Source organism: Salvelinus fontinalis, chromosome 21 (assembly GCF_029448725.1).
Source record: "Salvelinus fontinalis isolate EN_2023a chromosome 21, ASM2944872v1, whole genome shotgun sequence".
Lineage (NCBI taxonomy): Eukaryota > Metazoa > Chordata > Actinopteri > Salmoniformes > Salmonidae > Salvelinus > Salvelinus fontinalis.
In genome coordinates, this window is record NC_074685.1 from 41,184,307 (window position 1) to 41,203,293 (window position 18,987).

General features: G+C 42.7%; 1 protein-coding gene across 3 annotated transcripts; it reads right to left on the reverse strand.

Annotated features, from left to right (window-relative positions):
• Positions 1-403: 403 nt before the first annotated feature.
• On the reverse strand, positions 404-18,960 carry LOC129818903 (uncharacterized). Of its 3 annotated transcripts, XM_055875240.1 has the most exons (15): positions 18,807-18,960; positions 18,487-18,670; positions 17,790-18,395; positions 17,077-17,679; positions 16,692-16,949; positions 15,225-15,527; positions 14,765-15,034; positions 14,592-14,675; positions 11,726-11,867; positions 11,455-11,516; positions 10,431-10,642; positions 10,089-10,339; positions 6,505-6,624; positions 6,190-6,346; positions 404-5,975 (listed from the first exon to the last, which is right to left on the reverse strand). In XM_055875240.1, exons 3-15 carry the CDS (start codon positions 18,356-18,358, stop codon positions 5,677-5,679), a joined length of 3,330 nt encoding a protein of 1,109 aa, XP_055731215.1. In that variant the 5' UTR covers positions 18,359-18,395; positions 18,487-18,670; positions 18,807-18,960; the 3' UTR covers positions 404-5,676. The 3 variants fall into 3 exon arrangements, with proteins under 3 accessions (XP_055731215.1, XP_055731213.1, XP_055731214.1); XM_055875238.1 differs by having other exon boundaries at positions 18,487-18,960; XM_055875239.1 differs by having other exon boundaries at positions 404-5,972; positions 18,487-18,959.
• Between the last annotated feature and the right edge of the window lie 27 nt (positions 18,961-18,987).

Here is an 18,987-nt window from a genome sequence, read left to right on the forward strand (position 1 = left end):
AGTCAAATGTAATTGTTCAATAATTAAGTGTTGTGTTTAAAAAAAAAAATATCTGATCATATAAAATGTTTTGCGTTTATATTACTTTTACAAATAAAAATATGTGATAAACAAACAAATCTAAACTAACAAATGTCAAATCATATTTTTCGCTGAGATGACCAGTCAATTTGAGTAACGTTATTGTGTATTCTACGTAATGACGCTAAGTAATGACTCTGTTTTACATTATTACGCAATGATATCACAATGTCATTTAGCAACTTTTAGCAACAAATCGACCTGCCTCTAGCAACTTCCCCTGAAAATTAGTTGGCAACACTCACCACAAAAATTCTAGTTAGCCAAGCAGACTAGATCACCTTGCCATAAATAAATACAATTGAAGTCAATTATCTTCAAATGTTATCATTTTATTATTAAACCAGCTAACTACATACATTGCTAGGCTTACTGTTCTTCAGTTTGTCAATGACAATATCAAACCTATTTTATTTAATCTTTATTTAACCAGGTAGGCTAGTTGAGAACAAGTTCTCATTTACAACTGTGACCTGGTCAAGAAAAAGCAAAGCAGTGCGACACAAACAACAAAAACACAGAGTTACACATGGAATAAACAAACATACAGTCAATGACACAATAGGGAAAAAAGTCAATATACAGTGTGTGCAAATGAGGTAAGATAAGGGAGGTAAGGCAATAAATAGGCCATAGTGGCTAAATTATTACAATTTAGCAATTAAGCACTGGAGTGATAGATCTGCAGAAGATGAATGTGCAAGTAGAGATACGGGGTGCAAAGGAGCAAAAATAAATAACAGTATGGGGATGAGGTAGTTGGATGGGCTATGTACAGGTGCAGTGATCTGTGAGCTGCTCTGACAGTTGGTGCTTAAAGTTAGTGAGGGAGACATGAGTCTCCAGCTTCAGGGATTTTTGTAATTCGTTCCAGTCATTGGCAGCAGAGAACTGGAAGGAAAGGCGGCCAAAGTAGGAATTGGCTTTGGGGGTGACCAGTGAAATATACCTGATGGAGAGCGTGCTACGGGTGGGTGCTGCAATGGTGACCAGTGAGCTGAGATAAGGCGGGGCTTTACCTAGCAAAGACTTATAGATGACCTGGCGACGAATATAAAGCGAGGGCCATCCAACGAGAGCATACAGGTCGCAGTAATGGGTAGTATATGGGGCTTTGGTGACAAAACGGATGGCACTGTGATAGACTGCATCCAATTTGCTGAGTAGAGTGTTGGAGGCTATTTTGTAAATTACATCGCCAAAGTCAAGGATCGGTAGGATAGTCAGTTTTACGAGGATATGTTTGGCAGCATGAGTGAAGGATGCTTTGCTGCGAAATAGGAAGCCGATTCTAGATTTAATTTTGGATTGGAGATGCTTAATGTGAGTTTGGAAGGAGAGTTTACAGTCTAACCAGACACCTAAGTATTTGTAGTTGTCCACATATTTTAAGTCAGAACTGTCCAGAGTAGTCATAATGGACGGGCGGGTGCGTGCGGGCAGCGATCGGTTGAAGAGCATGTATTTAGTTTTACTTGCATTTAAGAGCAGTTGGAGGCCACGGAAGGAGAGTTGTATGGCATTGAAGCTCGTCTGGAGGTTAGTTAACATAGTGTCCAAAGAAGGGCCAGAAGTCTACAGAATGGTGTCGTCTGCGTAGCGGTAGATCAGAAAATCACCAGCAGCAAGAGCGACATCATTGATGTATACAGAGAAAAGAGTCTGACTGAGAATTGAACCGTGTGGCACCCCCATAGAGACTGCCAGAGGTTCGGACAACAGGCCCTTCGATTTGACACACTGAACTCTGAGAAGTAGTTGCTGAACCAGGCGAGGCTGTCATTTTAGAAACCAAGGCTGTTGAGTCTGCCAATAAGAATGTGGTGATTGACAGAGTCGAAAGACTTGGCCATGTTGATGAATACAGCTACACAGCATTGTCTCTTATCGATGGCGGTTATGATATCGTTTAGGACCTTGAGCGTAGCTGAGGTGCACCCATGACCAGCTCGGAAACCAGATTGCATAGCGGAGAAGGTACGGTGGGATTCGAAATGGTCTGTGATCTGTTTGTTAGCTTGGCTTTCGAAGACCTTAGAAATGCAGGGTAGGATAGATATAGGTCTGTAGCAGTTTGGGTTTAGAGTGTCTCCCCCTTTGAAGAGGGAGATGACCGCGGCAGCTTTCCCATCTTTGGGGATCTCAGACAATACGAAAGAGAGGTTGAACAGGCTAGTTGCAACAATTTCAGCTGATAATTTTAGAAAGAGAGGGTCTAGATTGTCTAGCCCTGCTGATTTGTAGGGGTCCAGATTTTGCAGCTCTTTCAGAACATCAGCTATCTGGATTTGGGTGAAGGAGAAATGGGGGAGGCTTGGGCAAGTTGCTGTGGGGGGTGCAGGGCTGTTGACCAGGGTAGGGGTAGCCAGGTGGAGAGCAGGGCCAGCCGTAGTAAAATGCTTATTGAAATTCTCAATTATTGTGGATTTATCGGTGGTGACAGTGTTTCCTAGCCTCGGTGCAGTGGGCAGCTGGGAGGAGGTGCTCTTATTCTCCATGGACTTTACAGTGTCCCAGAACTTTTTGGAGTTTGTGCTGCAGGATGCACATTTCTGTTTGAAGAAGCTAGCCTTTGCTTTCCTAACTCCCTGTGTATATTGGTTCCTAACTTCCCTGAAAAGTTGCATATCGCGGGGGCTATTCGATGCTAATGCCGTACGCCACAGGATGTTTTTGTGCTGGTGTAACGGATGTGAAATGGCTAGCTAGTTAGCGGTGGTGCGCGCTAACAGCCTTTCAGTCGGTTACGTCACTTGCTCTGGAACCTAGAAATAGTGGTTCCCCTTGCTCTGCAGAGTGGAGCGATGGGTGACGACGCTGTTGTTGAAGTGTGCAGAGGGTCCCTGGTTCGCGCCCGTGTCAGGGCGAGGGGACGGTCTAAAGTTATACTGTTACACTGGTCAAGGGCAGTCAGGTCTGGAGTGAACCAAGGGCTATATCTGTTCCTGGTTCTAAATTTCTTTGAATGGGGCATGCTTATTTAAGATTGTGAGGAAAGCACTTTTAAAGAATAACCAGGCATCTTCTACTGACGGAATGAGGTCAATATCCGTCCAGGATACCCGGGCCAGGTCGATTAGAAAGGCCTGCTCGCTGAAGTGCTTTAGGGAGCATTTGACAGTGATGAGGGGTGGTCGTTTGACCGCAGACCCATTACGGACGCAAGCAATGAGGCAGTGATCGCTGAGATCCTAGTTGAAGACAGCAGAGGTGTATTTGGAGGGCAGGTTGGTTAGGATGATATCTATGAGGGTGCCTGTGTTTACGGATTTGGGGTTGTACCTGGTGGGTTCATTGATAATTTGTGTGAGATTGAGTGCATCAAGCTGAGATTGTAGGATGGCCGGGGTGTTAAGCGTGTCTCAGTTTAGGTCACCTAACAGTGCGAGCTCTGAAGGTAGATGGAGGGCAATCAATTCACATATGGTGTTCAGGGCACAGCTGGGGGCAAAAGGTGGTCTATAGCAAGCGGCAATGGTGAGAGACTTGTTTCTGGAAAGGTGGATTTTTAAAAGTCGAAGCTTAAATTGTTTGGGCACAGACCTGGATAGTAAGACAGAACTCTGCAGGCTATCTCTGCAGTAGATTGCAACCCCGCCCCCTTTGGCAGTTCTATCTTGTCGGAAAATTTTATAGTTAGGGATGGAAATTTCAGGGTTTCTGGTGGCTTTCCTAAGCCAGGATTCACACGGCTAAGAAATCCGGGTTGGCAGAGTGTGCTAAAGCAGTGAATAAAACAAACTTAGGGAGGAGGCTTCTAATGTTAACATGCATGAATCCAAGGCTTTTTTGGTTACAGAAGTCAACAAATGAGAGCGCCTGGGGAATGGGAGTGGAGCTAGGCACTGCAGGGCCTGGATTAACCTCTACATCACCAGAGGTGCAGAAGAGTAGGATAAGGGCACGGCTAAGGGCTATAAGAACTGGTCGTCTAGTACGTTTGGAACAGAGAGTAAAAGCAGCAGGTTTCTGGGCGCGGTAGAATAGATTCAATGCATAATGTGCAGACAAAGGTATGGTGGGAAGTGAATACAGTGGAGGTAAACCTAGGCATTGAGTGATGATGAGAGAGGTATAGTCTCTAGAGACATCAATTAAACCAGGTGAGGTCACCGCATGTGTGGGATGTGGGACAAGAGGGTTAGCTTAGGCATATTAAGCAGGGCTGGAGGCTCTATAGTGAAATAAGACAATAATCACTAACCAAAACAGAAATGGACAAGGCATATTGACATTAGGGAGAGGTATGCGTAGCCGAGTGATCATAGGGTCCAATGAGTAGCTGGACGGGCTGGAGACACGGCGATTCAGACAGCTAGCGGGCCGGGGCTAGCAGGCTAGCAGAAGGGCCTTAGAGGGATGTCACGACGGACGAAGTCTGTTGTAGCCCCCTCGTGCGGATTACGTCAGCAGACCAGTCGTGATGGATCAGCAGGGGTCTGTGTAGTAAAAGGGTCCAGGCCAATTGGCAAAATAGGTATAGTAGCCCAAGAAATTGACTGATGGACCACCTCAGCTAACAGTCCGGTATGCTCTAGACGGCTAGCAGATGGGAATTCAGGGGACGCCGCGACGGTGGGGCCTGTTGAAAAACCCCTCGGGAGGATTACGTCGGTAGTCTAGTCGTGATGGATCGGCGGGGTTCCGTATCGGCAAGAAAAGGGGTCCAGGCCAATTGGCAAAATATGTATTGTAGCCCAAGGAGTGGCTGATGGACCTCTTCAGCTTGCCGGGAAATGGGCCTAGCATAGGCTAGCTCCAGGCTAGTTGGTGCTTGCTTCGGGACAGGGACGTTAGCCAGGGGAAGCCGATCAGGATTGCAGCTAGCTAGCTGCTATTGGGCTAGTGCAGTCTGTTGACTGCAGTTTATTGTATAAGAAGAGTTCAATAATGCAATATAAATAATGTATTTAATCAACAAAATATTAGGTTAAAGCCTACCAATATTGTAGGTTATTGCTCAGTGTGTACCCTAATCTTTATTGCATAGAAAAGCACATTTAATAAAATAAAAAATAAAAAACATCAAGCACAGCAGTGTAGGCAATTGGTTAATATCAAGAATTGGTTACTATGTGATGCAAACTGTGACTATTAAGAGGGAATAACAGCAAGTACACTAATGATGAGGGCTTTGGCATTTTTGTCTTTCCTGATGTCAAATGAGGATAACAATAATCATACATACTAGTTTTAGTATTTGCGGCAAAGATTTGTACCATTATGACAGTGAAAGGGTAGAAAAATTATTGGCCACGGATTAGATTCATGGTTATATCAGAATGTGTGGATGAGACAACGCTATGATTCAAACAGGTAGAAAAAGTAATTGGTCATACTTTACATATTATTCTGGTGGTTGAAAAAAATGTAAAAAAATATAAATATACATTGAACTACAAAGATGTCGTTGGTCATACTGTACATATTTCAGTGAGTTAAAAAAGTTTTAAAATATAGAAATATACATCAAATCTCAAAATATTGTTCAACTAAACTTGAGTTTTTTTGGACCTTGTAAAAACATACTCCCATAGTTTTTTGCAGGTAGCCACCACATTTCCATCATCTCCCACCCCACCCTTTGCCAAATTGCTACAAGAATGGCTGCAGCAAGGATGTCACTCGATCGTCGTTGCGTGGCAGTCTCTCCAAGAACTCTTTGGTGGCCTTGATGGAGTCATGCACCCCCCAGGTCTCCACCATCAGCTCTGCAAGCTCCTCAGGGCTTTTTCGTCCCTCCAGAGCACTCTTGGCGATTGGCTTTTGTTCCTTATTCCTCATCATTGACTTAAGCTTCTTAATTTCGTCCTTTGATAGTTCTCCCAGTATTTCACACAGGTTCTTTATCCACTGCTGCTCAGTGAATCTTTTCACCTGAGCAGTATTATCTGCTGAAAGTAGGGGAGGAGACATGGTGAGACCTGTGTGGCCAGGAATTTATTTAATGCAGCAGGCAGATGAGATAACCATCTTCTCAGAATGTAAGCTACTGTATGTTATCAGATTGAATGTAATGTAGGATAACGGTACAGGTTTAAAATTAAATCTGTGTGTATGATAAAGCAAATATCCTGTCTGACTGGTTGGTAAGAAGGAAACGGTTACCCCGTGGTGTGTTGAGAATCACTCGGCGACACCAGCGTTTCCGCGTCTTTAGCTTTGTCTCCAGAATTTTCATATTGAGTTCTGTGATACTACGGTTCAAGAAGACCTCAAAGGTGGCGTGTTGGTATGTGCAATGTGCAATGTGCAATGTGCATTTCTGAAAGAGTAAGTGAGGGAACATGTGAAAGAAAAAAGGAAAGATTGAGTGATGGACAAATGGTATGGTTAGTCCTAATGGAAGGCAGAATAATAATAGAAGGCAGAATAACATGTGACATTATTAGCAAGATGTCTCTGGTTTTCTGTTCCACTTACTTTGGGTTGAACAAGAAAGCCTTGTTTGAGGTCAGAAGTCACACTATATTTGGCTGTGGGTGTCAGCATACAGGATGAGCTGGTCTTAATGAATGTGAACTCTTTGTGCTGATTTTCCACCTGTGAGAAAAATATTTTGACTCAGACAGATGAAATAAGGTTAAGGAATGCTGAATTCCAAACCAGGCCTTTCATCTTCCCCCTCGCCCCTCGAATTTGCACGTTCACATGCGCCTCCATCATATGCACAAGTGTCCAAATGCTGAAGGAGTGAACATTAGAGAGGGTGGGAGGGGCTAATTAGACCCTTAATTGGATCCTCTTACCACTCTGGAAGTCACCCTCTTAGTTTTGTCAGCTACACTTGAAAATGAAGGGAACTCCGAGTGAGTTGGTAGGGGCAAGGGGCTGGTTTGGAATTCACAAGGCTTAGTTATTTTATTTTTTCTCCCTAATATTACAATTTAAACAGACTCAGCTATATGACGTTGCAACGAGCATAAGGATGAACTGCAGATTCTGCAGATGAGGTTGATCCAAGACAGTGAAGTAGCAAAGAATATCTGCCCATGTGCACTTCACACTGCTGCAACATGATGGTCGCGTTTCCCTGCTCAGATGTTACATGCATCAACCAATGGTTGTGTTCCACGTCGCCGACCGTGCCATTGGGCACCAGATTGCTATAACATGATGTGGTTAGCTGATACGTAAAATACCTATCCAGGCGTAAAATCTGGCATGCATCAGCAACGCATGGGCAGAGGAACGCGCCCGATATCTGCAGGACCAGAACAGCAGAGAAGTGTAGCCTCGCGATTCACATTCTTAGTTGTTGCGGAAATCGGCCCGATATTGCAGTTTACTTTGTGCATCACTGACTCGTAGTGAAGGACCTTAAGCTTACAAGTATTTTAACGTTCCTATAACGGCTGGAGATGTCACATGTGTTTCCCAAAACACCACGTAGAGAGATCGGTCACTAAGTGCGTCGTTTGAGCATTTGTCGATACTGATAGGATCGAAAGAAAGGGAGCACTACTCTCGGATCAGCTTTCTCCATTCAAATCTTACCTTGAATTTATAATTATTCCACAATACTGACGACGGCCCAGCTCCTAGATAGAATCTAATGATGATTTGACAAAGTCACAGGCTGCACACACTTCATCAGTCTCTCGTTCACAATTTGACAAGCACTTGACAAGAATCAGTCCCTCAAATTTCCCGCCGGCATCCGCCTTGTGTGGCCATAACGCCAAATAAAAATCCATGCCTTTTGCGGCCAAAGTGGCCATTGTGCACTTGGGTTAAAGCGGATTAATTAATTCATTTTAAGAAGTTATTAGAGCACTTATTTAGCTGTGATTACAAACCTTATCAAAGCATATAGGCCTATGGGCTAGGATACATGAGGTATGCGACCATGGTTTTAAAAAGGTCGCAAAAAAAGTTATGCGCAGTTTCTTGCCTTAATGCACAAGTGATAATAAATTATTCACAAGTGATAGGCTAATATTGTCACCCCTCAGACTATTCTTAATTTAATGTTGTCTTTACATATGCTTAATAATTTATACAGTGGGGAGAACAAGTATTTGATACACTGCCGATTTTGCAGGTTTTCCTACTTACAAAGCATGTAGAGGTCTGTAATTTTTATCATAGGTACACTTCAACTGTGAGAGACGGAATCTAAAACAAAAATCCAGAAAATCACATTGTATGATTTTTAAGTAATTAATTTGCATTTTATTGCATGACATCCAAAGTGAAAATGCTGCCCCCTATCCCTAAAAATTAAGAGGCAATCAAAACTCTGTTTTCTCATGCAATTGCATAGCCTATAGAAATGTTGCGCAACATGGGGTAGGGTAGCATCTAACGATGCACTTAGCTGTTCTACCAGTGGTCTGAGGCAGTCTGTAAATAACAAGTGTTTTCAAGTGCAACTTTAGTAACGAGGGTTTCGGGAAACAGCTCAGAGATATAATGATGGTCCTACAAAGGTCCTTGAAAATAAAGGAGAACCGCACACTCTAGGAGCTCAGATGCAAAAATATTTAATTACCAACGTTTCGACAGGCAAGAACAAAGGTTCTTACAATGAACTTAGCCTTAAAGGGAAACTTCATCTCCAGCACCACCCCAACATACAGTGGCAAAAAAAAGTATGTGAACTCTTTGGAATTACCTGGATTTCTGCATAAATTGGTTATCAAATTTGATCGGATCTTCATCTAAGTCACAACAATAGACAAACATAGTGTGCTTAAACTAAATGAGAAAGTTCAGCACTGTTGCAACTCTCCCTAGGAGTGGCCGTCCTGCAAAGAGTACTGCAAGAGCACAGCGCAGAATGCTCAATGAGGTTAAGAAGAATCCTAGTGTCAGCTAAAGACTTACATAAATCTCTGGAAGATGCTAACATCTCTGTTGACGAGTCTACGATACGTAAAAGACTAACAAGGATAGTGTTCATGGGAGGACACCACGGAAGAAGCCACTGCTGTCCAAAAAAAACATTGCTGCACGTCTGAAGTTTGCAAAAGTGCACCTGGATGTTCCACCACGCTACTGGCAAAATATTCTGTGGACAGATGAAACTACAGTCGAATTGTTTGGAAGGAACACACAACACTATGTGTGGAGAAAAAAAAGGCACAGCACACCAACATCAAAACCTCATCCCAACTGTAAACTATGGTGGCGGAAGCGTCATGGTTTGGGGCTGCTTTGCTGCCTCAGGGCCTTGACAGCTTGCTATCATCGACGGAAAAATGTGGCTTGACCTCAAGAGAACATTTCACACCAGACATTCCAAGAATATTGCTGAATTTAAACAGTTTTGTAAAGAGGAATGGTCCAAAATTCCTCCTGACCGTTGTGCAGGTCTAATCCGCAACTACAGAAAACGTTTGGTTGAGGTTATTGCTGCAAAAGGAGGGTCAACCAGTTATTAAAGTGTTCACATACTTTCCCCACCCTGCACTGTGAATGTTTACACGGTTTGTTCAATAAAGAAATGACATTTTATGACCAATTTATGCAGAAATCCAGGTATTTCCAAAGGGTTCACATACTTTTTCTTGCCACTGTATGTGAAAAATGCACATTTTTGTTTTGTAGTAAAAACGCTTGTGGAAGTTAAGTGTTTCCAATGACCAAAAAATGTCACGTGCCAAATATAACAGGTGTACAACCTTACCGTGAAAAGCTTAGTACAAGCCCTTAAAAAATAATCTGCATTGTTGATTAAGTAACTATTTGCAAAAATATGTATAATAATCGTCAGTGTGCATCGTGTGATGTTGACCAATTGTGAGTAGGCATTTCCTACTAATTGATTGATGATGTCATTGGAAACACAATATTTCTCTTTTTTTAATACAAAACACGCCATTTTCACATACAGTATGTTGATGTTGGGATGGAGATGATGAATATGAAGTATATCTTTTTTAAATGTATTTCCCTTAATTTAGATAATTTTGGGAAACCGGGCCCAGGTAACGAACCAGTTATTCATAAATTGACAAAATATTTTAAAAAGGAGAAGTTCATTTTCAGGGACTTGGACGTACCTCGTCTGGCGGCATGTCTCGGGGCAGCAGGAACACCCAGAGCCTTTGCTCTTTTGGAGTTGCTTCAGGCTCAAGGAACAGTAGCACCTGTCCTTGGATACTGTTGCTGTTGGATTGTTTTTTACGAGCTTTTCCATAACTTGAAAGCCCACTAATGCTTACAATCACGTGTGAGTGTGTCACCTTGGGTATTAAGAACTCCCTGTTCTTTCTGCATATGTGGGCCACAAGAAGGTTCTCAGCTGCAGACACTGGGAGAGAGATGAAATGCATGAAACCAATTTGTCATAGTAATGTGTGGTGTTTCTGTGCAGATTGGTGAAGCCACAACAATTCACTCACCCGTAACCTCGCAGTGAGGTAGATGTAGTTGGTACATATGTCCCTCTGGACTCCTGAGTTGAAACAAGGGGCCTGCAGGCTCATAGCTGGTGTTAGCAAGGATATCCCTGTCCCAGTGGACCACACTGTACTCCACAATCCCTGCCCCCCTCATCCCAAAAACCAGCCCTGTAGCTCTGCACTGAAACCTGCCACGAGACCCACACTGGAACCTGGGGAGCACCATGTTTTATTTCATTTTTATCTAACTAGACAAGTCAGTTAAGAACAAATTCTTATTTACAATGATAGCCTACGAACAGTGGGTTAACTACCGGGGGCAGAATGACAGATTTTTTTACATTGTCAGCTTGGGGATTAGATCTAGCAACCTTTACTGGCCCAACGCTCTAACCACTAGGCTACCTGCCACCCCCATGAAATGGAGGGAGAGTAAAATAGATGTGGGGCAAATCTAAGTGTAACCAATGAGGGACGTGCCTTAAGATGGCGGCCTCCATGCACTTAATTACCACAAATGCGTCGTTTGCTATGTTTTCTGTATCGAAGCTTGCTCTCATTACTCTTTTTTGTATCTGCATTGGCAGAGTATACATACATCCAATTCTAGCTCCCAGACCCCGGCCATTGATTATTATGACTTGAAAGAGACTGTAAACAGGGGTAAAACATAGGCTGGTATTCAAGCAATTGCAAAGAGTGGGTTTCCAGATAATGCTTTCAGAGGTGTGTTTGATTTGCACTGCAGCAAGTCCTGGATGCATGGGAGTTAGCACTTGATTTAGAAACTGCCAGTCTCGTGGCGTGATTTATTCAGTTTTGACTGCAAACCTGACTAAGAAGTCCTCCAGCATACAACCAGACAGACAATTTAAAATGCACTAACTCACTACCTGCAATAAATTTGATCCCGACCATAGGCTTGCTTCAGCAATGTTGTTTGGGCTGTGATTGGAAATAAAACATGGGTACACATAGCCTTAAAAACATAATTGTAATTGATCATTAAACCCAAAGTAGTTACCTGTAGGTAATCTTGTCTGTTATTGTTTTGTCAGGGTCAAATTCTTCAATGAGGGTTTTTTTCTATACAAGTGGAAGACAACAGTGAGGTTAGCATATGCAAAACACATGTCTAAGTGAAAAATCCATTGTAAAAAGTTATTTATATGGCAATCACATCAAGGGCAATAAATGAGAAACATGCCATATGGACTATTTTACACCAAAATCATTTTGTGAAAACACAGTTTGTGCTGTTCAATTTCAATCAATAACTCTACTGTTGAAAATACTTTAGAGGTCTCATTTGTCACAGAGGTAGATCCCAGGGAAGTAACGCGCTGATCGTGCCCAGGCTCCACATGAGCTGGCCACAGTTTGTAGCGATTGTCCGCCAATAAGATGTCAAACTCAGTGATCATCTTGTTGGAGAGCCTGTGGAGAGGAATGAATCTACATTGTGACAGTTGTGGAGGCAGGCAGAGCCATAGATTTAGAGAATTCAACCAACTTTTAGAATGGATGCAATGTTAGCGCCTTTATTGTCAAACTTTTGATGATGTTACAATATGAAAGCGTCTCTGGCCATTCCCTATGAAATGACCCGCTGCAAACAGAGAAAAACAGAGTTGCAAATCATTTTTTATTCACTCGCATTTGTGAATGTGTATCCATTCTGAATTTAGCTCGAAATCAATTTATTACTGTTTTTAACAACATTTCAGATAAGCATGCCCGTTTATAAAAACGGAGAGTTCAAAATAGATCGAACCTTTGGTTCACACCTGAATTATCTGAATTCATACGCAATAGAGATGCTATTATTATATGAACCCTCTGGCTGACTGTACATGTACTGGAAATCCATATAAATTCTAGAAAACTGAAATCATTAAAGGGTGGTACTTCTACTCTTCCCTTACAAATTAATGTAGAGTCTGGCCCTATTACTGATAACTGATAGCATTAATGAATTTAAATCAACATTTTATTTCTGCAGGCTCTGACAGAATTCAAAAACCTACTCAGTATGACAATGTACTGGATGTTGGGGGAATTTTACCGAATCATTTTGAAAATGTCAGTCAGGGTTTTTCCTTTCAGCAATTCAAACAATAAAGTCCTTGATGTGTTGTTGGCATTCGACATTAAATAAATCTACAGGGGCCAACCATCTGGCTGAAGGGTCTGCTCAAGTGTGCAGCTTCCCTCATTGTGGGCTCAATAACCCACATCTTTAATTTAAGATTTATCAGGAAATATTCCTAAAGTGTGGAAATCAACTTATGTGCTGCCACTCCATAAGGGCTTGTTGTGATCTTGACAACTATCGTTCCATATCAAGGTGTTCATATCAAGCTTGGAACTTCTTTTTATCTGTGAACTGTATTTTGAATGTACATCAGTCAGGGTTTAGACCAGGGCACAGTACTATTACTGTAACCACATCAGTTGTAAATGATATTGTCAATGCTTTGGATGCTAAAACGAATTGTGCTGTCTGTCCTACTTATAGATTTGTCAAAAGTGTTTTATACAGTTGATCATTCTATCTTATTGAGTAAGTTGTCTGTGTTACACCTTGGCACTGATGCCTGTTTGTGATTTCACAATTATCTTAGTGACAGCCCCCTCACTATTATGATAGACTGGGTTAAATCCGAATTTCTTGAAGTGCTTAAAGGGGTACCGCAGGGTTTGATTTTGGGGCCATTGTTGTTCACGTTGTGTATAAATGACATTGGAAATACTGTTAACACCTGTAACATTCACCTCTACGCAGATTAGTTATTTATCCCTGAGCCTCTTTAGTGCAGCAGGCCTTTCGTGACATTCAGCATGATTGACTCATTCCAAAAATCACTTACTGATCTTACATTTGTGTTAAATGCAAATTAAACCAGGTTTATGCTGTTCTCTAGGTCTCCTAATGTTGACCTTAAGGACTTGCATATTTTCACTCCAAATGGAGCAAGGTTCTCACTATAAGTACTTGGGTATCTGGATTGATGACAAGTTGTTCTATTGAAACACACATTGAAAACCTGACAAAGGAGTGGAGATCGATGATTGTTTTTTTATATAGAAATAAATCCTGCTTCAATTCTGAAAATAGAAGGAAGATTGTTCAAACAATGCTTCTCCCTGTAATAGACTATGGTGACATTTATATGCACGCGCCAGCCTGTTTTGAAACCATTAGACTCAGTATTCCATTCAGCAATACGTTTTATCACTGGAGATGGTTTTAGGACTAGTCATTGTATTCTTTACAAACATGTGGGATGGACCTCTGTCTGTAAGAAGAGAACTGCACTCTTATTTACTTACATAGCAGTCTTGCAGAAACCTCCTCTGTACATTACTTCATTGAGACATACAAATTAGCAAACCCGTTCTCAGGGATGGATAACTCGGGAAATCCTTTGGTCTCCACAGAATTGGGAAAATCTGCTTTTAGTTTTTTTGCCCCTTATGTGTGGAACAATACACAGAATTCCTTGCAATTAGATATTACGGTGCTTTTCAGGCCTTTTAAATTATTGATTGGAGACTTATGTTACAGAATATGATTGCTTTTCTTAAATATGTTTAATCTTGTGTATTATGCGTTTTATTATAGTGTGTTTTATTTGTAATGTATATGTAGGGCTGTTGTGTTTTATTATAGTGTGTTTTATTTATAAACGTATACAGGACTCTTGTAAAAAATAGTTCTCAATGTGACTCCCTATTTACATAAAGGTTAATAAATAAGTCTACTATGTTGTAGTGTCAACAAATTGCATATTTCCTTTCTCTGGACATTTTCAGAGGTTTCAAAAGCTATCCAAAGCAAACAGCCCAACCTGAAAGTGTAAATTATCACTTAGCATCAGCTATGGAGGAGTGTCGGGCCACTGGGAATGTTCTGAGAGAAACATCAACAACCCCAAAAAAATCCACCTGGGTACTGAACCGTTGTCTATGACTATGCCTTCCTCCCGAGCAATTCGGAGAGTTTGGTTGTTGTGGTTTCTATGCTACCTAGCTATAATGCTAAGTTAGCTAGCTAGCTAACAGTTACGTTAGCAGGCTAGCTATCCAACTTTTTTATAGTTGTTAACTATCTAGCTAACGCTGCTATGTTAGAACAACAAGCAAGAATGTTTTACTCACCATACAGTTTCTGTAAAGCTATTGCCGATCATGTATAGGTTAAGTTTCACAGCACCTTTGTCGGTGATTTCATTATTGCAAAGACTGAAAGAGAGAACATGGTGTAGTTTTAAAAGTGCAATCTGCAATAGTTTTTGCTGTTCAATGGACATTCTACTTGATATTGTCCTTACTTCAGGACTTGAACTTTGTGCAGATGTGGGAGCAGCACATCCAGGTGTGTGTCAGTGAGGTGGCAGTCACTGAGGTCCAGCTCGGAAAGCCCTTCCGAGTGTTCTAGAACCAAGGCAAGTGTTGAACAGGCCCTCGAGTCTAAAGGGCTCTGACTGAGGTCCACCTTCTTTTCCAGGGCTCTGGAGAGTAATGAAGCAAGCCTCACTGACCTGTCACCATCTTCCACAAATATCAAGTGCAGGATTTGCAGCAGAAGAGGTTTTCCAAAGCTATTGTGTAACAAAGTCAAACAATGTCATTAGCTTACTGGACGTTCAAATGTAAAGCACTCACAAGATCACAGAATGGTTGTGTGCGGTTGCCATTTACTGCAGGAGTAAATGTTGGATTCAGGAGAGGACATATAAGTAGTCAGACAAATGTTAAAACAAGGAATCTTTCTTAAGACAGGCATCTCACCTCATATGAATCCTGTGCAAAACATGAAACAGCTCCTCTAGTCCTGCATCCTCAACATGGCAGTCATATAGGATCAGCTCTGTGTCACCATCAGCTTCCTGGATGGCTGCGGAGATGACCCTACAGTCTCCAAAACTGAGGCTCAAAACAGTCTCTTTCTCCTGCCCAAATAGGTCTATGGCAGAGGAGCAGGAGAGGTCCAGTTTGTGATGCAGCAGTGTCAGGAGTGCAGGTGCCACTCCTTTCCTCCTTCTCAATCCTGCACAGGTATGGAGCAGCTCCAGCAATAGTTTCCTGTCTACCCTGCAAGGTAAGCAGAAATTGGTGGGCAAGTACTTTGGAACAGTATTCTATTACAGCTTGGTCTCTCCGACTACACAAAGGATAATACAATTTTTTGGTGGGGGTTACAGCCGATATGTTGCAAATGGTCTGGTTACTTCAGACAGAAACGAAAGTTGCATGATCGAATTGCATTGGGTACAACTTTAGCATCTTAGCTAATTAGGAACTTTAGCTAACCACAACCATAGCGTTTTACAAATACTTAGCATGTTAGCTAACCCTAACCATGTTTAGCTAACCTGCTAGCAGGGCCTCCTGGGTGGCGCAGTACTCTAAGGCACTGCATCGCAGCCGCCTGGGCTCGAACCCAGAGTCTCTGGTGGCACAGCTAGCACTGCGATGCAGTGCCTTAGAGCACGGCGCCACCAGAGACTCTGGGTTCGAGCCCAGGCTCTGTCGCAGCCGGCCGCGACCGGGAGGTCTATGGGGCGACGCACAATTGGCCCAGCGTCGTCCGGGTTAGGGAGGGATTGGCCAGCAGGGATATCCTTGTCTCATCGCGCACTAGTGACTCCTGTGGCGGGCCGGGCGCAGTGCACGCTGACCAGGTCACCAGGTGTACGGGTGTTTCCTCCGACACATTGGTGCGGCTGGCTTCCGGGTTGGATGTGCGTTGTGTCAAGCAGCAGTGCGGCTAGGTTGGGTTGTGTTTCGGAGGACGCATGGCTCTTGACCTTCGCCTCTCCCGAGTCCGTACGGGAGTTTCAGCAATGAGACAAGACTGTAATTACTACCAATTGCATACCATGAAATTGGGGAGAAAAAAGGGGTTAAAAAAATGTAATAAAAAAAGCTAACCTGCTAGCTATGTTAACCTAGCCTGATAGTGATGTTAAGCTAACCTGCTAGCTAAAATTAGCATCAAATGCTAATGCAACAAGATACTGTATGACCGCCAAGACGTATGAAACTGTACGACCTCTATTCCAACGCCACAGGACCATTTGTAACATATTTGTAACATATCATACGAATTAAAGGAACACAAAAAAACATAATATCATGCAAATGGGTGTGCGACCAGGTTGTCTGTTCACGTCGCTCATACCCAAAAACACAAACTTCAATCAAGTAAAAGTCACATTCAAGGTAAGGGATGCTGATAGACAATTGGACAGTGACCTGAGCTCAGAGACTCTGTGTAGAAGAGTCAGAATGCGCTCCATTTCCTCCTTTGGAATGATGGTCAACAACAAGTTGAGTTTGACACCGTCACTGTAGTGCAGGGCAAAACGAAGTGCTTCACAGTCATCATGGTTCAAAACCAGGTTGTTCAGGTCGATCCAGTCATCTGATGACTTCAATAAACTGTTCACCAAGTGACCAGCACGTTGCTCATGTATTTCTCTCAGAGCTGTCCTTTCAAACTGGGAGCTTGTCCTGCAGACACAAAGGAATACAGTACCAAGTGATATAATTACTATAACAGGAAAACAACATTTTCATTGTTGGAATCGTGTAACATATTCAATATAAATTAGAAATCAATATCTTGTGTCACCCAGACCTTTGAAAGTGAACATTCTCCAGCAAAGGGAGGAGATAAGGTATGTATTGGTCTCTGATTCTGCTCCTCCTGAGGTTGATGGTGATGGGTTGTGTGGTGGTCTTCAGCAAGTAGTGAAGCACATCCCAGTCCAGTGTACAGTTAGACAGATCACTACCCAACTTTTCCAGAAAGCATTGGGTCAGTTCCTCATCCTGAGCCTCATACACCACAACAGCCAGCTGCTGCAGAGTCTCCTTACTCAGTCTGTCATGGAAACATACACAAACCCATCTTTCAAAACAATAGCACACCTCACAAAACAAAAGTCCATATTTTTTCAAGTGTGAAGAAGATCTAGAAACTTGCCTGATAGTGAGTGGACCCTGATGACACAACAATGTAGTGAGAAGGAACCCCTGGATTGGACAGTCTATCAGATTTAAGACCCTTACAGTCCAAACTCTAAGGAGTAAAGCTAAACCACTGAGCACTCTACACTGCACCCCTTCTTTTAGAATTGACCTAGAGAAGACAAGAGTCAGCTCCTCAACGACCATTGGTCTTCGGCATGTCATTGACCTTGCCAATCTGGCCAGCTTCGCTGTTGATATTTCGTTTACCCTAGAAGTCAATACAAAAAAAAGAGGACTTATTCTGCAAATCATGATCAAAATGCTTTTTTTTTACCCCCACCATTCTACATTGTTAAAATACCACTATCAAAATCATACTTAAGTTTGTGAAACTCTTTCACTTGCTTGAAGAGTAATGCAGCTCCTTGGAATGAGATACTATCTGGGGTGAGACTGACGTTGAGTTTTTCTCCAGGGGCAGATTGGCCTAGGACTGCACCTACTGCCTTGCAGGTTACAGTGGGCAACCACCCTGACAATGTGATGGTATAGTCTAGGGCCTGGAGGAGTGAGGAGGCTAGCTGTGCATCCCATTCTGAGCCGACAGGGAGTGCACCCCACAGAGACAGCTGGAACTGGTCATTACAGCTTAGAGAGCCCTTTCTCTCCGAGAGGTCTATGGACCAGACTGCGGGGGCTAACCGATAAACAGGAAGTAATGCTTGACAAACTTTTCTGCCTGTTTGAGTCTCGTAGTCTTTCCCATGTGAGAACAGATCTAACAGAAACAAGCACCTTTCTGGAGAGTCTTCTGAATGAGCAAACCCAAGAACTGACAACAGTTCCTCAACAGAGCTCTGTCCTGTCTCAGTGTTGTCCAGATCTCCATGATCAAGCAGGTGCAAAAGGAAGAATCTCTTTAGTTGCTCAGAAGTCAGTGTAGGCATCTTCACCTCTGTATCACTCTCATCTTGAGGAACAATCCTGCCAGAAAACAATGTGTTAGGCCATGAAAGGGTGGAACACCTATTCTCACCTACTGTATGTGTTTGAAAGGGACTGACCATTGACCTACCTCAGTTGTGAAATATATGGTAGGCACCGAAGAAAACTCCATATTTTGCTTTTATCAGTTTCTAGCCAGCCCTTCAGTCTAACTGGTTTCTTCTCTGTTTGGAGTTTCAGCACCTCAAGTAGGATGGAGGCCTTGTCTGTACCGAGGTCGAGGACCCAGGCTGCAGGCTGAGCTGACTGAAAGACTGTCAACAATGATGGGAGAATTTGGCCCTCCAATTCAAGTTCAAACGACTTTGCAGAGGAGTACAAATCTAGCAGAAAATCACTCTGTTCGTCTTTGTTACCACTCTGAAAAGGGAAGTTTGAGTAGCTGCATACCGTCGACAGCATTCTCAGTGTCTCCTCTCCTGTCTCAAGCTGACGCTGCTTTGCAAAACAGAAGAGTTTCAAAAGGCCTTCAATGGTTCCTTTAGTGTCATCATACTGGATCAGAATGCAGTCATTGAACCTGTTCATAGAGAGAACTTTTTTTTAATGACCATACTCCATTAGGACCTTT